Raw genomic sequence first — 21,298 nt, 5'->3', positions numbered from 1 at the left:
ATAATATCTTTAAAGTCCCAAAGGGACTTGTGTGCAATTTTCAGAATTTGCAAATGACGCTCTTACCCTTGGTTGCTTATGAGATTTGAAAATAATTGGAACCCTCTATTTTTATTTTTGACTGAAGAAACTTGAAAGTGTTCGGCTGCCTTCATCCTCTCAGTGATTCGTCCTACTGAAAATCCAGTCACAAGCCACCGTGCTGCTCAAAATCCACTCACAATCGATCGAAAATTGTGACCGAAGTCCTTGAAAGCTCGTCGTGGTGGCTCTGTTCATGGGTGTTTGAAGCGAAGTGGAGCTCATCCTGGTGTCTTCGTTCATCAGCGTTTGAAGCAAAGTGGGGCTTGTCCTTGTGCTTTGTTCATCGGCATTTGAAGCAAAGTGGAGGGCGTCCTGGTGTCTCCATTCATCGATGTTTGAAGCGAAGTGGAGCTCATCTTGGTGGCTCTGTTCATCAGCGTTTGAAGCAAAGGGGGCTCGTCGTGGTAGCTGCGTTCATTGGCGTTTGAAGCAAGAAGGGGGCTCGTTGTGGTATTTGGTCACTCCATTCTCAGTCACGGTGAGTAGTCTGTAATGATTGAAAAAGCTTTGTTTGGTTGAACAAGGGTGTATTGGTAGTGCTTCACCACTACCGCTGCTGGTGGAAATAGCTTAATGATTGAAAAAGGTTTCTCTGGTTAAATAAGGGTCTATCTGTTTCTCTGTAATCTGTAATGATTGAAAATGCTTTCTGTCAATAGAACATCTAAATTCCTAAACCTGTTGAGTCTTTGAATTGCATTCGATATAAGCTGCTGTGCCTATTTGTTTCCTCAGTTCTTCCCCCTGTTGGCAATAAATGATGACCGGTGAAGTAAGCTTCTTTTATTGCAAAGGTGACTCATGATCATTCATTAGACAAACGTAATATAAAGAATATAAGCCCCGTTAGATGTTAACGTTAGATCCCATATGATAAGCCAAAAATGCTCTATCTTCACGAAGATGTAAAATGCATACCAAGTTGTTGATGTCAGTTAACAATTCACTAAGTACAGATAGAGTTATGAGCATATGAAATTCCCAAACTTTCTATTTGCTGCTCACCTAACTTTGTGCCAACAAGAACAATTGGAAAGAAATCTCCCTTTCTCCAGTTATGATTTGTTAGTGGCAGTCTCACGCAAGAGGGGGTAAATTGGGTGAGTTATAAAAATTTTGTGAAATTAAAACAATGAACTATCAGAAATAGAGAGTGTAAGTTAGAGGGATATCACCGTGGAAAAGAAGACACAAGATTTATACTGATTTAGTCTCAACCACTTGACCTATATCCAGTCCTCAGAACACCTCTGAGTATTCCACTATACCAAGATTAATCGGGCTCCTGGCACCTCAGTATAGTAATTGATACTCTCAATCACTCCCTCTTACTTTCCGTAAGATTACAAACCTACTAAGAGTCCACACTCTTGAGTATCACACAAGACGTGATTAATGATGAAAATATAAACTCTCTTATAGAGTGAATAAGTGATAATCATTGAAGCTCGGTATTATGGAAGAACAAAATATTGAATGTAATAGAAAATAATCAACAGAGGGTAGCTCGTGTATTCAATCTGTTCATTTAATGCTTCTTCACACCTTTTATAGTTGAGGCAGTTTAGTAACCGTTAGATGGAAGAGCTTTTATCTATTGAGAGTCCAATTGCGTGTTTTCCCAGTTACAACAGTTTCTGCCATTAATGCTTCTGACAAGGTAGGTTACAAGCTACTTGGACAACCGTTGGAGAGCCGTTGGGTTTTTCTTCATAATCTACAAAAATACATTGATTCAATAAGTTTTTCTTGGCAGAGTAAGATCAAAAGTAGAACTGAACAAATGATAAAATGAACATTCATAGTTTACGGTTAGAATCAATCAGTTGTTAAATGTGCTGGGTAATAACTGATCGTGCTTGATTGAAGTGATGATCGATTACTGCTTGATAAATCGGGTTATCGATTATTCAAAGTAAAAGTTTTTGAAATATATAACTAAGTTTATCGATCAAGTGATGGATCAATGATTTATCGATCAAGTGATTGATAAAAGGAAATAGTGACATCATGCTGGTATGCATAGAAAAAGAAGATCAAGGTCACTTTTGATTTTGAAGCTCTTTAAATAGTGAATTAAGACATTTATGAAGGCTGAGAAAAGCTCGAATGAAATAGATGATAAATTTTGAGAAACATCGAGACTAGTTAAAATTTAAACTGAAATCCCCTCATAATCGAACAAGTGATCAAACACTTGTTGATTGACCAGGTTATCGATAATCAAAGTGTTATAGAAATAAATTTTGAAGCACTAATTTTCGAACACATTATCGATAAGTAGATGATGGATAACCTTATCGATAAACAATAAGCAAAAGTATATTCAGTGAAAACACAGGCTATGTAGGTTGATCAAATAGGTGATCGATAAACGACTGATTGATAATGTTATCGATAAAGAGGTTTATTCTTATAAAATCAAAGAGCTGATTTATTGATCACGTTATGTGAAAACAAGGTAAACATGAAGTGTGGTGATCGATAATATTATTGATAATTTGATTATCAATCCAGTGATCGAAGAGCCATGATTCAATAATGATATATTGATTATCGATCATGTGATTGATAATTTACTGATCGATTAGGTGATTGATAAGCTACTAAAGTAAATACTTGCACGCAGAATTATGAAGCAATGTTTGATCATATTATCGATAAATGGCTGATCGATAATGTGATCGATAAATGGCGACTAAAGCAAAACATAGAATGAGTAGAGCGCATTACCATTTATCTGTCTTCTCATCGATAATCTGTTTACCGATCATGTGATCGATAAATGCCTATCAAATTTGTATCCCAATATTTGATCATCCTGATTATCGATCAAGTGATAGATAATTTACTCCAGGCTATCATACACAACTAAGTTAATAATGATCGATCAATTGATCGATCAACACATTATCTAACAAGTTATCAATCAAAATTTATGCTAAGTTACTTAATTGTACAAAGATATTATCTATCAGCTTATCGATAAATGCTTTTGATCGATCAACATACTGAAATACAAATTACTTACTTTGTTATCATCAAAACCTTAATCCTAACATGATTTTCATGAGTAGTAGTAAGTGATTGAAGTGATGATTAACATGTAATTATATGAGTTGCTGACTTGAGTTGCTATTGATGATGATGAAGATTATGAATGCTATGGTCCATGGGACCAAAAAAGTCTTTACGTCGTGAAAAAATTTTCATTATGTGTGGGAGATATAAATAATGTGGATATGTGAATAATCAACCACTTATATGATGATTATATTGAGTTAAAGCTAGAGGTGGAGCTTTATTTGGAATTCTTCTTTCTTATTGGTTTAGGTATAAAGACACAAGATTTTCACTGTCATTCTTGTTTTAGCCAAGGCAGCAAGTTCAAGTCCCTTGTTTGGAGTCTTCAACTGTCACTTTATTGTTTTATAATCCAGGACTTGATAAATTCTTATACCCTGATTGATACTAAGAAGATGGGGAAGGATGCAAAAAGAAGCTGTAATTTTTTTGGTTATGCCTTGTTTACAGAGGATTTCTATAAGAAAAGCTCAAGAAAGTACAAGTCACTTGAAGCAGGGAATCCAAATATGAAAAATACGTGGGATAAATTATCTGAACAGTAAAGGGAGGAATATTGTCAAAGGGTTAAGGAACAAAGACCTCCCACATGGTCCAAGAAGTATATTGTTCCTTTCTATACAAGATGTACACCAAAACAATTCATATAAGTTTGCAAGCACATAAAAGAAAGGAAGGATCTGATGAACAGGCTTAAAAAATAGGTTTTGACAAGTTGGTTGAAGTCTGTTGCCACATAATTCAAAGAGAATTGTGTGGAGAGTTTATGTTTGCATTTGACCTTTCAACAAAAAAATTTCCATAAGAGGGAAGAGAAGGGAAATGAGGGCAAAAGATATGCATGACTTTTTGGGGCTACCATTTGACGGAGAACAGATTAAAGTAGCTGTGAATAATGAAGATGAAGTGTTCAAGCAGTGGAGGATTGTGTATGGCAATATTCCATACAAGAAGATAGCGTCATTGTTGACTGAAACAAAACAAATGAAAATTATGAGATGCTATTTGTCATGTGTGCATTGGGAACATTGTTATGTCCTAATGCAAGTACTTGTGTCATTGATTATTTGTTGAAGGTAATACTATCAACAAAAGATAGATTGGGTAAGCTTAATTGGTCATCTTATGTGTTGAATGAACTATACAAGGGGGTTGGAGTGTACAAGAAACAATTAGAAAAAGGCAAGTTGATTGAGAAGAAGAAGAATGTGCCAGGTTGTCTATACTTTCTAATGGTAAGTGCTATTATAATTTCTATATTTCTATTGTTATTTTATGGTCTGAATGTTGTTAATAGTTGTTAACTTATCATTCATTGTCACATACAGATATATTGTTTACAAAAATTTCTATTGGGGGAAAGAAAAGCTTCACATGTTAAGCATACTGTTACATATTGGGATGAAAAGAAAGTGCAGCAAAGAGTTAAAGAGGAGAAGGAGAGCAATCGAGGAATGTTGCATCCGGCTAAGCAATCCACCAAATTTGATCTTGAAAATTTAACTCACCCTGTATGTGGATTTATAGGCTTAATGATTATTTTTTTGTTTTTTTACTGTTGCTTACAAATTGAAGTTTTGAATTTTATTTGTATAGGAGATGAAAAAAAATGCTTGATTAGTGTCAGTGTTGGGAGAGGAAATGATGGCCCTTTAGTTAAGACTAACGAAGAACAGTGACAATGTAAGCAAAGAGGAGAAAGATGAGGAAGAAGAATATGAATCACAAGAGGAGAAAGTTGTGAAGGGAAGTGATTCAGAGGATGAGGAAGAAGATGATAGAAATCAAGAAGAAGAATCTGAGTCAAAAGATGATAGAAATGAAGAAGAAGAATAAGAAACTCACTCAGAAAAGGAGATGGGTGGACAAGAATTAGATGATGAAGACAAAGAAGTTGTTCATAAGGACAAAGAAGATGAAGAAGAAAATAAAAGAGAAGAAAAGGATGAAGAGGACAAAGAAGTGCATGAGGACAACCAAGCAGAAGGGAACAAACATGTGAGGAAATCAGTAAGGGAGATAAGTAAGGGTAAAGCTCTTAGGTCTCCATTTCTGGAAATTCAAAGTAAGGCTGGGAAAAAGAGAACAACTGATGACAGGCAAGCTTTATTGGACATGTGTACAGCAAGATGTAATGAAGAGGAGTAAGAGCAGTAAGTATTATGTTTTCATGACCAAATTTGTATTATGTTACAGAATTTACTGAGTTAATCATTGTTTCATTTGCATTAGATACTTTGTACTGATGTATGGATACTTCCTAACCCATGGGGAGCTGCAATGTCTCTAATGTAAAAGATGGATAAATGATAGGGTAAGTCACATATATATAGTTAACATTAGAATGAGTTATTTGATGGTAAAGAGTTGTAATTTCTTTGTATTGTAATTCTAGTTTATGATTATGGTGGCAAAGACATTTGTTGGAGATTAAAAGAATAAAGAGGGGTGAGTGAACCAGCATATATTTTTTGTAGATTTCATGCAAAAGATGGTAGCCAATCTTTTAAGACAAAAATGGGAGGACCATGAAAGGAAAATATTACCTAGATATATGGGGTACAATATAGGGGATTGTGATTTCCTTTTCAGTCCTACGTTATTTGAAGATCACTGATTTTGATATGTTTTGGAGACAAAGACCATAACCTTCTACGCCCTTGACTCCTTGGTTGAGAGCATCACATTCATGAGATTACAAGCAGAGGAAGAAGAAGCGAAGAAGAAGGGGGGGTGAGCAACAACATGATGCGAAGAAGAAAAAGAGGACAAATAAAGGGCACCTCAATCCCAAACAATTTATGGCAACACAGACTTGTGTAATTATTTGTTACTGTTATACTTGTCAATGACTACTCTTATAGTTGTCACTAGCAGCCTGCATAGTTGTCATTGCATGCTTTGTTAGTTGGCACTGGATGCTGTATTAGTTGTCAGTAGATGCTGTGTTAGTTGTTAGTGGATGCTATGTTAGTTGTCATCACATGCTGTGTTGGTTGTCAGTGGATGCTGTGTTAGTTGTCATCACATGCTGTGTTGGTTGTCAGTGGATGCTGTGTTGGTTGTCAGTGGATGCTGTGTTGGTTGTCATCACATGCTATGTTAGTTGTCAGTGGATGCTGTTAGTTGACTAGATGCTGTGTTAGTTGTCATTGCATGCTCTGTTAGTTGTCACTACATGGTCTGTTAGTTGTCACTAGATGCTGTGTTACTTGTCATTGGATGCTCTGGCCCTTGTCATTGGATGCTGTATTACTTGTCACTGGATGCTTTGGCCCTTGTCATTGGATGCTGTGTTACTTGTCACTGGATGCTCTATCCCTTCTCACTGGATGCTCTGTTAGTTGTTAGTGGATGCTATTTTTTGTCACTAGATGCTTTGTCCCTTGTTATTGGATGCTGTGTTACTTGTCACTAGATGCTCTGTCCCTTGTCACTGGATGCTGTGTTGTTAGTGAAGCCTTTTGATTATGTTTTTTTTTTTGCAGATAAACTGTTTCCATACAATGTTGCATGTTGTTAAGCTAGAATTGTTTGCCAATGAGGACAAAATTAACAACAAAGTGAAATGGGCTAAAGTTTATGTGCAGAATGATACGTGAGTATAGTTGTTCTGTTCGATTGTGTTATGTTGTTTTTGTTCACAATAACAATTGCATGGTGCTAACATATTCAATTTTCTTGGCAGTGATTCATGTGGTGTTCATGTTCTCTCTTGGCTATAAGAGTGGGATGGCACTGTTTGTGATGATGCAGGATATACAATGCCACGATACTCCAATGATGAACTACAAGAGTTGAAGGTTGGCTGTTTGTGGTGGTTGTTTACCCATCCACATAATAAACATAGGGGTGAAGTGATGTCAATGTTATCGGACTACAATAAGAGTAAGAAGAGGAGATATAGTAGTTTATTAATTTTTTGTTTTGTTAACCCATGATATATGTTGTAAGATGATTAGCAAACAGGTCATTTTGTAACAAACTGATCAAATTGTGTTTATAATATTATTACCTTTGTCATCACATGTTGTAATACTAATTTCTTAGGGTTTTATTACACTTTTAATCACATTTCTATTTTATATGTGTAGAGATATCAAGGGATAGTGTTTTATAAAATATTCAGATTTAATGACAATTGATATAAGAATTTCATAACAAATGAATGTGTGGAGATTAACAATTGATATTCAAAATTTTCACAACTAAAGATGTCCATATAAATAATGTCATGGTGCTCCATTGAGAAGTCATAGTACGACCATTAACAAGGAACAGTGTTCTCACTAACAAGTCACAGTGCTCCATTGAGAAGTCATAGTGCGACCATTAACAAGGACAGTGTTCTCACTAACAAGTCACAGTGCTCCATTGACAAGTCATAGTGCGACCATTGACAATGGACAGTGTTCTCACTAACAAGACACAGAGCTCCATTGACAAGTCAGTGTGCTACCATTGACAAGTCACAGTGCCATATTAACAGGGGACATGAAGAGTTAAGTTTTCGACATTCATTAATAATAATTATATATGACAATATAACCAAAATATAATATGACAGAGTGATTGAAAATATAATTGATGGTAAAAAAGGTTATATTACTTGAATTCATATTGTTGACAACTTACATTAGCAAATTCATTGACAAGTCATAGTGCAATGATTGACAAGTCATAATAGGTCTAATGACAACTAAAATAACAGCAGAATCTAACATGCCAATTCATAGCGAACTTTCATTTATACCTTCATATATATGAAACTACACCTATTTTACAACCTATCCCAAAAAAAACATAGGGGTTGCATGTAATTACAAAACTAACTAGTGGTGTGTATCCATTTACAAAAAATTCCCTTCACACTCATTTACAAAATATTCCCTTCACATCCATATACAAAAAATAGCTGATTTCAATATGTTCTCAACTAGGATTTGGGTTCTTGCATGTCTTGACAGTGTGTCCAAGCTCCTTGCATCTTCCACAATGATAAACTTTCTTATTTTGGAATTGAGATTCTATCCTATTAATCATTGGCCTTCCTAAAGGCTTTTTTGTTATCGGCGGATGCAAGAATGTTTGGGTCAGCATGTGAGTCATATTAGGTGCATCAGACTGTGGGTAATCATGCGTTGCAATTGGTCTCATGCTATTTGCATATATTTTCTCCTGTGTGGACAATTCGTAACAATCATCTACATAATCATACACGCTACGGTGAACTAGTTTGATTGCTGCACACGCATGTAGACAAGGTATTCCACTCATTTGCCATGCCAAACATGTGCATCTGTGAGAAATAAGATCAACAGTCACATAGATGATGCGTCCCTCACGCATTGTTTGCACCGAAATATGGTTATCACCGTAATATGTTGCCTCCATATATGCACCTCTTGCTATTTGTTTTGACAACTTTAATTCAATATTGGGTCCTATACCATTTTTCTAGCTTCTCATCCCTATTTTGCTAGCAACCATCTTCTTGACCAACTTCTCTTGATGCTCTTGTATCAAAACCAGCAAAGCATGCTTCCTTTCTTTCAGCATCCATCCATTAACAGACTCAACAAGATTATTGGTGATGTTATCCCATCTCTTAAAAGGAAATTTACTTTGCGCCCATCTATCCACATCCCCATGAGATTCAACCCATTGTGCCAATTGTGGACAAAACAATCTTAAATTTTCCATTGCAACATTAAACTCATTGTCATGCTTTGCATATGCGATTTCATCAAGTAAATCAAGTGCATTTTCATGTTATTTTCTAAGGTTTGTCTCACACCTCTATTGATTTTCACATACTGCGTACTATAATTTTCTTTCACATGTCGATAGTAAAAAACATGTCTCTCCTCATCAAATACTATCCTAACAACACCGATGATAGCATTACTCTGATAGGAGACAATTGTCACTTGTGCTGATCTGGTTGTCTCCTTCAGATTCTATAGAAACCAAGCCCATTCATCATGTGTTTCTCCACTAACAATACCATATGCTAAGGGAAACAACTCATTATCTGCATCAAATGCACAAGCTGATAATAAAGTTCATTTGTAAGGACCACTCAAATGACATCCATCTATATAAATAATTGGTCTGTAACCTTGCACACAGCCTTTAATTAAGCATTCATATGCAATGAATAGCCTCTCAAATCAGTTGCTATCTGAGCCTTCCCATCTTGCAACTGTATCAGGATCAGTTTCCATTAATCTCTCACACATCCAAGGGATTACCTTATAAGAATCTTCTACTCGACCATGTAATTTCGTTAGTGCTCTCTTCTTGACCATATATGCTTGAGTATAGTTCAATTACACTCCATATTCTTTATACAAGTCCTTTCTAATTTCATTAGGACTCTTGTCAACATTGCACTTCAAGTCATCAATCACAATTGAAGCAGCTAAATTTGACTTTTTTGAGTGAGAAACAATTAAATTGTCCTATGCATGATGAATGTGTTCACTTTTGTATGTTCTGATAGTTAAAAATTCAATATCTTGATGTGCTCCTATTCAATATGCAACCAGATACCATGGACAACCATCAACCTTACACTTCACAATGATCTTTTGCTGATTATTCTTAAAAAGGTATGAAAACTTCTGGGATAAGCTGTACTTGTATAATGTTTCTTGAAGAGTAATGGCATTTGGAAATATTTGTCCTTTTCCAATAATCAAATCCTTCCATTTTGTGGAATTCATTTGTGGTGTAGGTGTTAGGATCATTTCAACAGCACAAGGAATTAATGTTGGCTCTCCAATCACATCAGATAACGTAGGTGGAGACATAGACAATTCATTGACACCTCTAAATGATTGATCAATTTTGCAGGAAATGACAAGTCAGGATGCATGCATTAACAAGTTGGTAGCAAGATAGTAATAACTGACATACCAAGAAATGACAATAACAGATTTGTTAAACTAAACTTACACATTTTGCTCCTCCATTGTATTATCCCTTGTGCTTCTATATGGTTCTTATTTCCATTCTCTTCTACATATACATGACCACTTTCTTCATTGAATTTTATCAAATGTTCTACCCCATCATCATCTACCAACTCCACAAAAGTTTTTTTTTTTTATCAAACACAACTGAGAATTTCAAAAGAAATGAGTTGCTTTCTTTTCTAGCAATTGATGATATAATCTCCTTCAATTCTTCATAACTTGTGTCCTCCTTTACATTTGTTGTTCTTACACTACCTTCCACATATTTCATATCATCTTCTCCATCATTTATAAACTTTCCACCTATGTGAACAGAGCAAAATAGATACTTTTCAGATGTAACCACCATCAGTAATTTAAACCTGCATCAAGAATCACGTAACTGTCATTGACAAGTCATGGAGCTGTATTGACAACTGTCGCGGCACATATTGATAACTATCGCGACTTGATTGACAACACAATATCCCATTTCGTGCCCAGGGTTTCCATCCACACTAACCTTCATCTTTTTCTTTCTTTGCCACTGAATTAACGTCAGAACAGAGCAAAACCACCCACAAGCAACACAAAAATAGAGCACCCATGATCATCCTACACACCCAACTTATATCACCAACACATACCAACAAAAACACAGTTTTTCTATTGATTAACTTGTGAATCTCATTCCTAAAACCACCCATAAGAACCTAAAAAGACAAAAACAATTTTCTGATTTCGTATTCCCAAACAAATTCACAATCTGTCAAAAAAGGTAGGAGAGGAGAGGAAAGAAAGTTTCATACCTGAAGATTCGTGGAGATTCACATGGAAGCTCTTTGGGGTTCACTAAAGGTAATAGAGAAGATACTTCATCATCAATGGTTCCTTCCCTCTTTCCTAACGTCTTCTCTCTGTATATTGCGCGAGAACTCCTCACCCACCATCTTTGTTTCTGATAGCAAGGGCATGAGAGTAATTTGAAAATTCTGAAAATTGCACACAAGTTTCTTTGGAACTTCAAAAAAATTATGAGATTTTAGGGGACTTTTTTGCTGTATATATTCTTGTGTGGGACCTTAATGTCATTTTCCCAAAAAAGAAAGACGATGCTCTTGACCCCACTCCCAACCGTTAAAGTATCATTTTGGGGTAAATTTCGGTTAAAGACACCATGTTAAATGGGGACAAAATTACAGTTTGGTACCCTATCTTTTTCATTTTCTATGCATTTTCTTCTTCTTCTTTTTTTATCTTTATTATTATTATTATTCAGTAATTTTCTTATATGTATATATATTTTATAAATCTTATTTTCAATAATGCTCTTTTCTTAAATAAATAGAGAATAAAAATCATTTATTAAGCATTAAACTCTTTCTAAACGTAATTAAACACTAAGAATAAAAATTAAAATGTTACAATTTTCAGATGAATTACTTTCATTTTTAATTAATTTATACGTATTAAGAAAAAAAATGTGTTATTAATCCCAAGTTTAGACATGTCATTTTATAATTAAAATTTTTTTATTCTTAGATTGACTGTTGTCACAGTTAAAGTCAAAATAAAGGAGTTAACTTATTATTATTATTATTACTACTACTATTACTTTTACATTATAATGTTAACAAAATTTGTTAGCTTAGTAGTCACTTTTTAGTTGGAGAACCACCTGGTTGCTGTGTGCCGGAGAGGGGTTCCAAACTTTTTTTTTATAAAAGAAAATAAAAAGAAATTTTTATTATTTTTCTTAAATTCAAATTTTTAATTTGTGTTTACTTTTTGTTGTTGTTATTTTGAAACGTTAGATGTGTAAACTAGAATACTATAATTTCAAGCTTCTTTATTTATCATTCTTCCTTCAATAAAACCAAATAATCTCTAAATAAAACTATGGGTTTGAATGCCGTCTAGCCTAAGTTATTTCATATATAAATAGATAGATAGGAAGAAAATATACTGAAAGTGTAGTTTCATCTTCAATTCAATTCTTTTGTTTTGTTTTGTTTTTTTAATAAACATTTCATCTTCAATTCTAAAAGGACAGATAAACTGAAATTGTGGAGTTCTAGTTGGCGCTGTCCCTACTCTCTCTCTTTTTCTTAAAATTATCTTTCACTCATGAAGACGGCCGGAACCATATATCCGCCATACCTACTACGGAGTTACTAAAAAAAAGACTTAAGAAATTAGTTATTTACTAAAAAAAGACTTAAGAAATTAGTTAATGAGTTCAAAGGTCTCATGGCTATAAGCATTCTATTGGAAGAATAAAATTCACTACAACGGAAACAAAAATCAATTTTTTTTGTCTATAGATATAATCCTATTCAAAATATTATTGGATATTAAATATCAACCTTTCTTTTAAATAGAGATTTAAATTTTAGTTTATGAAAATTAATCTTTTTACTATACTCAACTCCTAATACAAAAAACAAGTATATATATCCAAAATATCTTGCCACGTGATTTTTGGTTTAAAAGTTCATAAAAAAGGACAATGGAGAAATGGCCACTCAATAAAAGGATAAGTGGGCACCACAAAGCAATCGTTTAACCAATGAAATTGATGTGCACTTGAACTTGCCCCCACATCGGCCATCTTGGGGTCTCTTCCATAATCATTGCTTTTCTAAGTAATTTAACTTATTTATCCCTCTTGTTAATTAATCTCTAATCCTTCCTCCTTTGTATATAAAAACAAAAAACTTACATATGGCGTATTTTTGCTGAATTAAACTGACACATATGTTTTCTATTTATATTTTATTTGATAATTAACTTTGTTGTTATTACTTTTTAATTAGTTTTAAATGCAAAATTTATTCATTTCAACTTAAATAAAAAATATATTATGTACACCAAAAAAAAAAAATACAAGTTCACGGACACGTTTTTCTTCCCCACTTTTTGTAGGGTCTCCCTCCACTCAAATTCTGGCCAATAAAAAGCACAAGGTCTTCTCCCTATAATTTGAATCATTCTCTTTCTTCTCGAAAACTTAAAAATTAATAATCAATAGTATATAAGCCTAAAATGGAAAAATAAAATTGAACAAATTCCAAGCCTTTTTGGGGTAGCAAAACACAAGTCTCTGCAACCTCAACATCTGAGGCAGAAGAAAATGGGGAAGATTGGACCATTTGTGGGAATGGTGGTGGCTATTCTGATACAAACAATAAGCCAAGTGGTAACCAAAATTGCCCTCAATGGTGGCATTAACACATATGTCTTGGCTTTCTACTCCTACGCTCTCTCATCTTTTCTCCTTCTTCCCTTCATCGCCTTCCTTTTCCACAGGTTCCAACCTCCCACTCTCTGCCATTTTTAGGGTTTTAAGTTTTAACAGTACGGTTACCTGTCTTCTTCTTTCTTTCTCAGGTCTCAAGCACCTCCTCTTAACTTCTCCTCCATTTGCAGATTCTTCTTGCTTGCCATCTTTGGGTTTGTACTCTTTTGCTTCCTTCTTCACTTCCATATTTGTATAACTCTGCAATTTTTTCCACTTCTGACAAGTTCTATAGATATAAATGAATGTTTTGATATTGATGACAGTGAAATCACTTAACCATATTGCAGAAGCTCAGGGACTGTACTTGCTTATGTTGGCTTAGATTTAAGCTCACCGACAATGGCCGCTGCCTTGCTGAACCTTATTCCTGCTTTCACTTTTGTGCTTGCTCTCATTTTCAGGTTCTGTTTTTTTTTTTCTTTTTCTAATTTTGTTTTTTGGCATTCATCTCTGCTTGTGATTTTTCAAAAAGAATACAGCTTTCTTTGTGCTTGCCTACGAGAGAGAAAAGGATATCACTGCGTAATTTTTAAGCAGGATTGGGATGCAATATGCCAAAATTGAATAATGCCATAATTTATTTGAAATTTCTGTATTTTTTTCACCAAAAATTTTCTATGGTTAATACTTATAGTTTTGACAATAAAGCTAATAAAATAGACCCAAAAAACTGTTTCACTGTTGCGTTTTTTTTTTGCCAACACTGTTGCGTTATTATTAAGATCCAGGGATAATTAATTTGCAAGTCTCTATGATTTCACACAATTTTTTTATTTTGTCTATATTTTTTTCTTATAGTTTCATATATTTAAAGTCTCTATAATTTTTAACCAAATCTTTATAGTTTCATATATTTTTAATCAAGCCACTATAATTTTTTTTATTAGATCCTTATAATTTCATCTATTTTTAATCAGGTTTCCATAGTTTTTTTTGGTCATTTTATCAATGACTTGAAATTACAAGAATTTCATTAAAAATCAGGTAAAACTGAAAAACCATAAGGACATGATAAAAACAGAAAAACTATAGAAACTTGATGGAAAGGGGGAAAACTATGGAGACTTAATTAAAAATTATTAAAATTATAAGAAGTTGCATGTTAGGTTTAAGTTGTAAAATTTGCTCTGAAAGTTTTTGCTCATGAGCAATGTTGGTGGGAAGGTTTTTTTAGGTTTAATGTCACTTCAAAAATTTCAAGATGTAGCAATGTTGCCTTACTCTGCTAGAAAACCAACATTGACCATTAAAGATGGCAATAAAAAACATTAACTGTTAAAAAATTGAAGTTAGTGGTTAGTTTTTAATGATAACGGATAGCATTGCTCCATTTTAACACTTCAGGGGTGACTTTTAACCCACAAAAACTTCTGAAACAACATTACTCTTGAGTGAAAACTTTGAAAATAAATTTGCATTTTAATCCTTCTTAATATTTTCATTCATTTTGATGATGCCTTAATTATTATGATTTAGAACCAGTGGAAAGGGATGTAAATAACAAGAAAGGATGGGAACGGGTTTCATTGCTCTTCACCCTAAACGATGGCCACAAATATGGTGGTCATTATCTAATTTTGGCGATATAAACTACGCCTGAATCGTGTTGATCTCACTGCAGCAATGAATAATATAATTTGCAAGTCTCTACGATTTCACATAATTTTTAATTTTGTCTTTATATTTTTTTCAACAAGTCCTTATAGTTTCATCTATTTTTAATTGAGTTCTTATAATTTTTTTATGAGATCTTTATAGTTTCATCTATTTTTAATCAAGTTCCTATAGTTTTTTTTTGTCTCTTTATCAATCACTTGAAACTATAGGAATTTGAATAAAAGTTAGGGATTTGATAAAATAGAAAAAATATAAAGAATTGATTAAAAATTAGTTAAAACTATAAGAAGTTGTATATTAATTATGCCATAAAATTATGAAGAACTTGAATTATTAATATGGTTAATATGCAAATTTGTGCTAGAAGTTCTTTCTTTGTCTTGGAAGTTTTTTGGGTTCAATGTCACCTTAAAAGTTTAAAATATAGCAATGTTGTCCCATTTTGTTAAAGAATCAACATTGACTGTTGAAAAATTGATGTTGATTGTTAACATTTTTAACGGTAAGAGGTAACATTCCTCTATTTTAACACTTCTGGGATGACCTTGAACCCAAAAAAACATCCGAGACAACATTGCAAAAACTTTCAAAATAAATTTACACCTTAACCCTTCTTAATATTATCATTCATTTTGACGATGCCTTAATTATGATTTAGACCCAATGCATTTCTTAGAAATGGAAATGGATGTACATAGCAGGATAGAATGGGAAAGGGTTTCATTACTCTTCACTCTAAATGATAACCACAAATATGGTTGTCATCATTGCAATAATGAGTACTATAATACTTATCACTGCAAGTACCAAAACTAGACTCAAAAGGGGCAACGTAATTTAAAAAAAAAAGGTTGTGAATATCAATAAGATTATGTTATATATATTTTTGGTTGAAGATATGAAACATTTTTCTATATGTATCCTATGTTCTAAAGTAATTTGTAGTGCATCAATCACTTTAAAATATTTTTTCATGTACGTTTAGCACCTTAAAGTATTTTTTAGTACAATTTTACATTTAACAATTTAAAGTGCAAGATGCACTAAAAAATAATTTAAGGTGCTAAACATACTTGAAAAAATATTTCAGGGTTTAGATCAAAAATATAATTTGGGGTGCTAAATACACTTGAAAAAATATTTTAGGGTGCTTGATGCACTATAAAATACTTTATGAGACTAAATGCACATGAAAAAATAATTCAGGATGCTAAATGTACCTTCATCCTATATTTTTTCCATCATTTTTCATTTGTGTTAGTAAATGGCACAATGATTTTTTTTGTACCATACACTTAGTGATGTAATTATAGCATGTGAATTGAACTTGTACTGCCTCAATTTTAATTGTTCAGGATGGAAATAGTAGATTTCGGAGAAAAGAGCAGCCAAGCCAAAGTGTTAGGAACAATAGTATCAATTGGTGGAGCATTTGTTGTGATATTCTACAAGGGCCCACCAATCTTCAAGAATCATTCTTCAGCATCTTCTTATAAGCAGGTTTTGTCGTTAACACAATCCAACTGGGTCCTTGGAGGCTTTTATTTAGCTACTGAATCTTTCATTGCTTCACTTTGGTACATTTACCAGGTTATGTTCATTTTCCTTTGAAACTGTAACCAAAATAGTGTATTGTGTAGTGTATAAGTAGGGAAAATTGATTTTTGCTTCTCTTTTGCAAAATGTTTCAGGCATCAGTCATTAAGAGCTACCCTTCTGTAATGGTGGTAGTCTTCTTCCAAATTCTCTTCTCAACAATTCTGTCAGCAATATTTGCCATAATTGTAGTTGCAGATCTATCAGCATGGGTCTTAAGACTTGACATGGGCTTGGTTTGCATTATCTACCAGGTAGCATCCTTTGCTAAGAATACTCATGAAAATTTTTCTAACTTCCATCTACGATCTCAATATTATAAACAATATCGATAGCGCCATTCAAAATTACATGCTTGAGGGCTATGGGCCAATCTTTTCTAACTTGACCAACATTAGTTGGTTTTCTCATAGAAATTCATTTATACTTGGTGAGCACTTAATGGAAAGGAAATGGAAGGAAAAGGGATTAAGGGAAAGTATTTTTGACTGTTTTTGGCATAGATTTCTTTTTGTTTTTTGCTTTTCTTTTTTGAATTAAAGAGGTAGATGCTCGAGGTTACAAGCATGACTAAACCTATGACCTTCTATTTACAAGGGAGCTCTAATTCCACTAAGCTACAGGGCTGGCTATGTTTGGTACAAATGACAAGTGGATTTCTTAAAAAAAGAAAAAAGAAAAAAAGAGATTTCCACATTTAATTAGAGAGAGCTTTCTCAGCTTGCAGATTTGGTTGGCGAGTCCTTCAAGGTGTAATATAAGAATGAGTTTAGGTGCTCATCAGCATATATGATGAGCTTGGAGCGCTTTTCACTTTGATGAGTATCAAAACTGGTTTCATGTAACATAGGGATACTTAGTTCAAATGCTGGTATGAGAAGAAACATAAGATGAGGAGAGAGGTTTCTGATTACAGACCCTTAGTACTCCGCAGTGCTTTTGATAGGAAATATCAATTTATTCAATAATATACCTCCACTTCACTTTAGAGTTCATATGGTTGTTTGAAAACTTACTTGGTAGGTAGGAAAGTTAGGTGATGGAAATTAAAAGAAACTGCAATTATGAAGGTAGCTAGAAAATAAAACTTGAGTGTTTTTAGTTATTCATAATGCTAACTTGTAGTTCATCACATAGGCAGTGGTTGCCGTAGTGATTCGCTTCATTCTATACACATGGAGTGTGAAGAAAGCTGGACCTCTGTTTTGTACAATGTTCAAGCCTGTAGGAATCATTTTCACTGTTATCATGGGTGCACTTTTTCTGGGGGATGATTTTCACCTTGGAAGGTAACATTTGAATACCAGATATTATCTACTATCTTACACACACACATATACTCCCTTCAGTCTTATTTATAAGATTTTATTTATTGGTCCTACCAAATTTAATAAAACATTCATTTCTATGTGCATGTGTATGTATATGTGCTCTCTTTGGTTGTTTTTGTAAGATCTTATTTATTGGTTCTTAATACAAGACCTTTTACAAAAATTAATAAAACATTCATTGCACATTTTCAAAAATACCCTTATCTCTTTCACTCTTGCTTTCCCATCCTCCCTATCTTTCTTCTCCCAATAAACTATACCAATCAAAAAGATTGTTTTAGGAAGTTGTCAAAATTTCTGATATTCAGGTACTTTTTGCTTATTTTTTTAATCTCATGAAAATTGTTAATAATGTTCAGTTTTTGATTAGTTGTGTTATTGACAGCAAAAGATCTTGAATGAATGTCCTGCAGTTTGGTGGGCGCGGTTATAATTGTGTTGGGATTTTATGCTGTGATTTGGGGCAAAGCTAAAGAAGAGAGGAAGGCTGAAGCAAGGTTTGAAAACCTGGAGTCATCTTGCCATACTGCTCCTCTGCTGCAAAACAAGACTTAACAGATATTGAAATGTGGGATGGGGATCATTTGAAGACGCTTATGAAGTGTCCTCCAAGTTAGAGGGAGATTAAAAAAGAAACTCTCTCTCTCTCTCTCTCTCTCTCTCTCTCTATATATATATATATATATATATAAATGGAATGGCAGGCACAAAAGATGCTATCTTGTTCAGCAGACAATTTTGGAAGATCTGCAAGTTGCTGATGGTATGAAGTCACGTTCTCTTTTCACAAAGAGAATGGGGCTATGCTTAGGAATGAAATCAACTAATTTGATGTACTTCTGAAATCTTGTAAATAATAATTGATTTGGGGATGATATTATATAAATGGTTGCTCATAAACTGTAAATGTTAGCTCCAGATCTTATTCGCAGACAGCCTTGATGGCAATAAGAACAGTGCAAGAACTACTGTTGATTGTTGATGAATCATGTAAAAATATTTGAACCAAAATAGTTAATCAACGAGTTGATTTTCAGTTGTAATCATGTGCTTAATTATGCAAGTTTGAGCAAATACCATTACTTGTTAATTTATTAGTTTCACAAGGTACCCTTTATTTTTTTGGTTATCCCAATTAAATAACTTCATATGAAAGTATAATCCAGAATTTTTCATGGGCGTGATTCACTTGCAGCAACTCAAGCACTGTGCTGTGGCCACTGATTATGTTATGTTAACTCTGCTTCAAAATGTTTAGCAATCTCGGTTATAAATTTCTCTTAATTCAATTTATGAGAACATCAAGAGAATAAATAATTCTCAGATATATGCCAATACTCTTTATATTCTCAAACTCAAATTGATCAATAGTAGAATCATGACTAACAAAAGAGAACAACTGATAGATATGGCAACAGAAAAGCATAGCACAAGGCTATGGCATTCTTGGATCATGCAAATTGAAACTAAACCAGAACAGTAGAAATCATTGAAGTTTTATATGATATATTGACTGATTGATGGGAAATGATACTGTTAAAAGTATCTTTCATTATTTAAACATGTAATCTGATATATGATTATGATTGGCACTTGAGATTCATTTCAGAGCTTTCTCTATTTTGCCTTCTGAATATAGTCATCAACCTCCTGGAAGTTCTTGGCTGCAAAATCCTTAATGACATGTGGGTCAGCGATCTCTTCACTTGCCTTCTCATACTCAGATGACCACTTCACAAGGCTGCCTTCTCCCTTTGGTGTCACACTGATGTGTCCCTTGAAGTGCTTGAAGTATTTGAGGAGGTCACCATCAATGACACTGTATGTCACTGTCTTCTTTGCATCATCAAGTGCTTCAATCTTCTCCTTTGATTCCTTCACTATAGGAGAACCTACAAAGTAAACCTCTCATGTGAGGGCATTAATTAAATCTTCAAATATTGAGAAACAGGCATTACTACCAATAATAACTGAGTTCATCGCAAGGAGTTCAAGATCCCTTAAAATTACCTCGTAAGAAGATTGACGTAAAATGAGGACTATCAAATTGTAAAATATGAAGTTTTAATTGCGCACATGTCCTCGTTTTACACCAAATTCCTTACAAGGTTATTAATTTTCATTCTCTCTAAGGAAAAATCATACTAGAAAAGCTACCTTATTTGGATAGGATGATACTTAAATATGGATTCAGATACCAGATAGCTATGTAAATAATAGGTACAACTAAGTATGGTTAGATTGAATAAAATGGATTTAATATTCCTTAAACAAAGTCATTGGTTCTAACTATGCTGAAAGAACTATCTCCCATCTGAGTCCAGCAATACCCGTATACGTATTAATTGGTAACATCGGAAATCAGAGTCATTACTAGATGATCATTGGGTTTGACCGTTTGAGTGATTGTGTGAAGAAACAACGTACCCCAGTTGGATCAATACTCAAATCGATAGTATCAAATACCGAATAATTATTATTTGAGCGATGTGGATTCAATATCCATTGAGCAAAGTTGTGGGTTCTAAACATGTAAAAAGAGCCATCTCCCATCTGGGTCCAGTAATACTCAAATATGTATTAGTCGGTAACATCATATATCATAGTCACGCCCAAAAAAAAGGAAAAAAGATCAAAAGTAAGGATTAAAATATAAATTTACCTCAGAAGTTTTCACTCAGGAGTACTGGTCATTTGGAAGTTTTTTTAGGATGCAAATTTGTTTCAGAAGTTTAAAATCATAGTAATGTTATTTGTACTATTAAAAATATTAACAGTTAGTGACACTAGTTTAATAGTGAACATTAGTTTTTCAATTGTAGGGAGTAATATTATGATTTTAAAATTCCAAGAGAAATTTGCACTCAAAAAAACTTTCTAGTATCCAATATTCTTGAGTAAAAACTGATAAATTTGCGTATTAACTCTAAAAGGCAATAGATGATTGTCGGGTTTGGGTTAATTGTATGAAGGAAGAATGCATATAAGTACCTTCACCATAAAAAATGTGGCGCACAGAACCAGGGGCTTTGCCATCACCCTCAATAACTTCAATGCTCTTATAGTCATGTGAAAGTGCCTTAGGGAAAATGGAGGAGGAATCCCTAAGGGTTTGCCAGAACTTGTCTGCATTAGACTTCACCTCTACTTCTACCTCAATCTTTCCAGTGGCAGCCATGGCTTAACACCGAAACTGAATATGGAATATAATAATGTGAGAGTGGAGAACTTGGGGAAGAAGAAGAATGCCAAGTAAGTTTATATAAAGATAAGATCATCTGGTTCAGGACTAACAGGTGTAAATGAATTAGGAACTAACCCAACCA

The 21,298-nt window shown here is 33.7% G+C and overlaps 2 protein-coding genes across 2 annotated transcripts; one reads left to right on the top strand and one right to left on the bottom strand.

The window, feature by feature from the left end:
- The first annotated feature begins 13,272 nt into the window (after positions 1 to 13,272).
- Positions 13,273 to 19,014, top strand: LOC114739945 (WAT1-related protein At5g40240). The gene is made up of 7 exons (XM_028928053.1): positions 13,273 to 13,436; positions 13,518 to 13,580; positions 13,716 to 13,829; positions 16,401 to 16,635; positions 16,737 to 16,895; positions 17,779 to 17,930; positions 18,386 to 19,014. The coding sequence occupies exons 1-7, from the start codon at positions 13,288 to 13,290 to the stop codon at positions 18,525 to 18,527; spliced, it is 1,014 nt and encodes a 337-aa protein (XP_028783886.1). The 5' UTR covers positions 13,273 to 13,287; the 3' UTR covers positions 18,528 to 19,014.
- Positions 19,015 to 19,299: 285 nt separating this feature from the next.
- On the bottom strand, positions 19,300 to 21,194 carry LOC114739941 (MLP-like protein 423). The gene is made up of 2 exons (XM_028928048.1): positions 20,964 to 21,194; positions 19,300 to 19,864 (listed from the first exon to the last, which is right to left on the bottom strand). Exons 1-2 carry the CDS (start codon positions 21,148 to 21,150, stop codon positions 19,590 to 19,592), a joined length of 462 nt encoding a protein of 153 aa, XP_028783881.1. The 5' UTR covers positions 21,151 to 21,194; the 3' UTR covers positions 19,300 to 19,589.
- Between the last annotated feature and the right edge of the window lie 104 nt (positions 21,195 to 21,298).

The sequence above is a fragment of the Neltuma alba genome, unplaced genomic scaffold (genome assembly GCF_004799145.2).
Source record: "Neltuma alba isolate B1F8T4 unplaced genomic scaffold, ASM479914v2 tig00002986_pilon, whole genome shotgun sequence".
Taxonomy (NCBI): domain Eukaryota; kingdom Viridiplantae; phylum Streptophyta; class Magnoliopsida; order Fabales; family Fabaceae; genus Neltuma; species Neltuma alba.
This window is presented reverse-complemented; position numbering and strand designations above follow the sequence as displayed.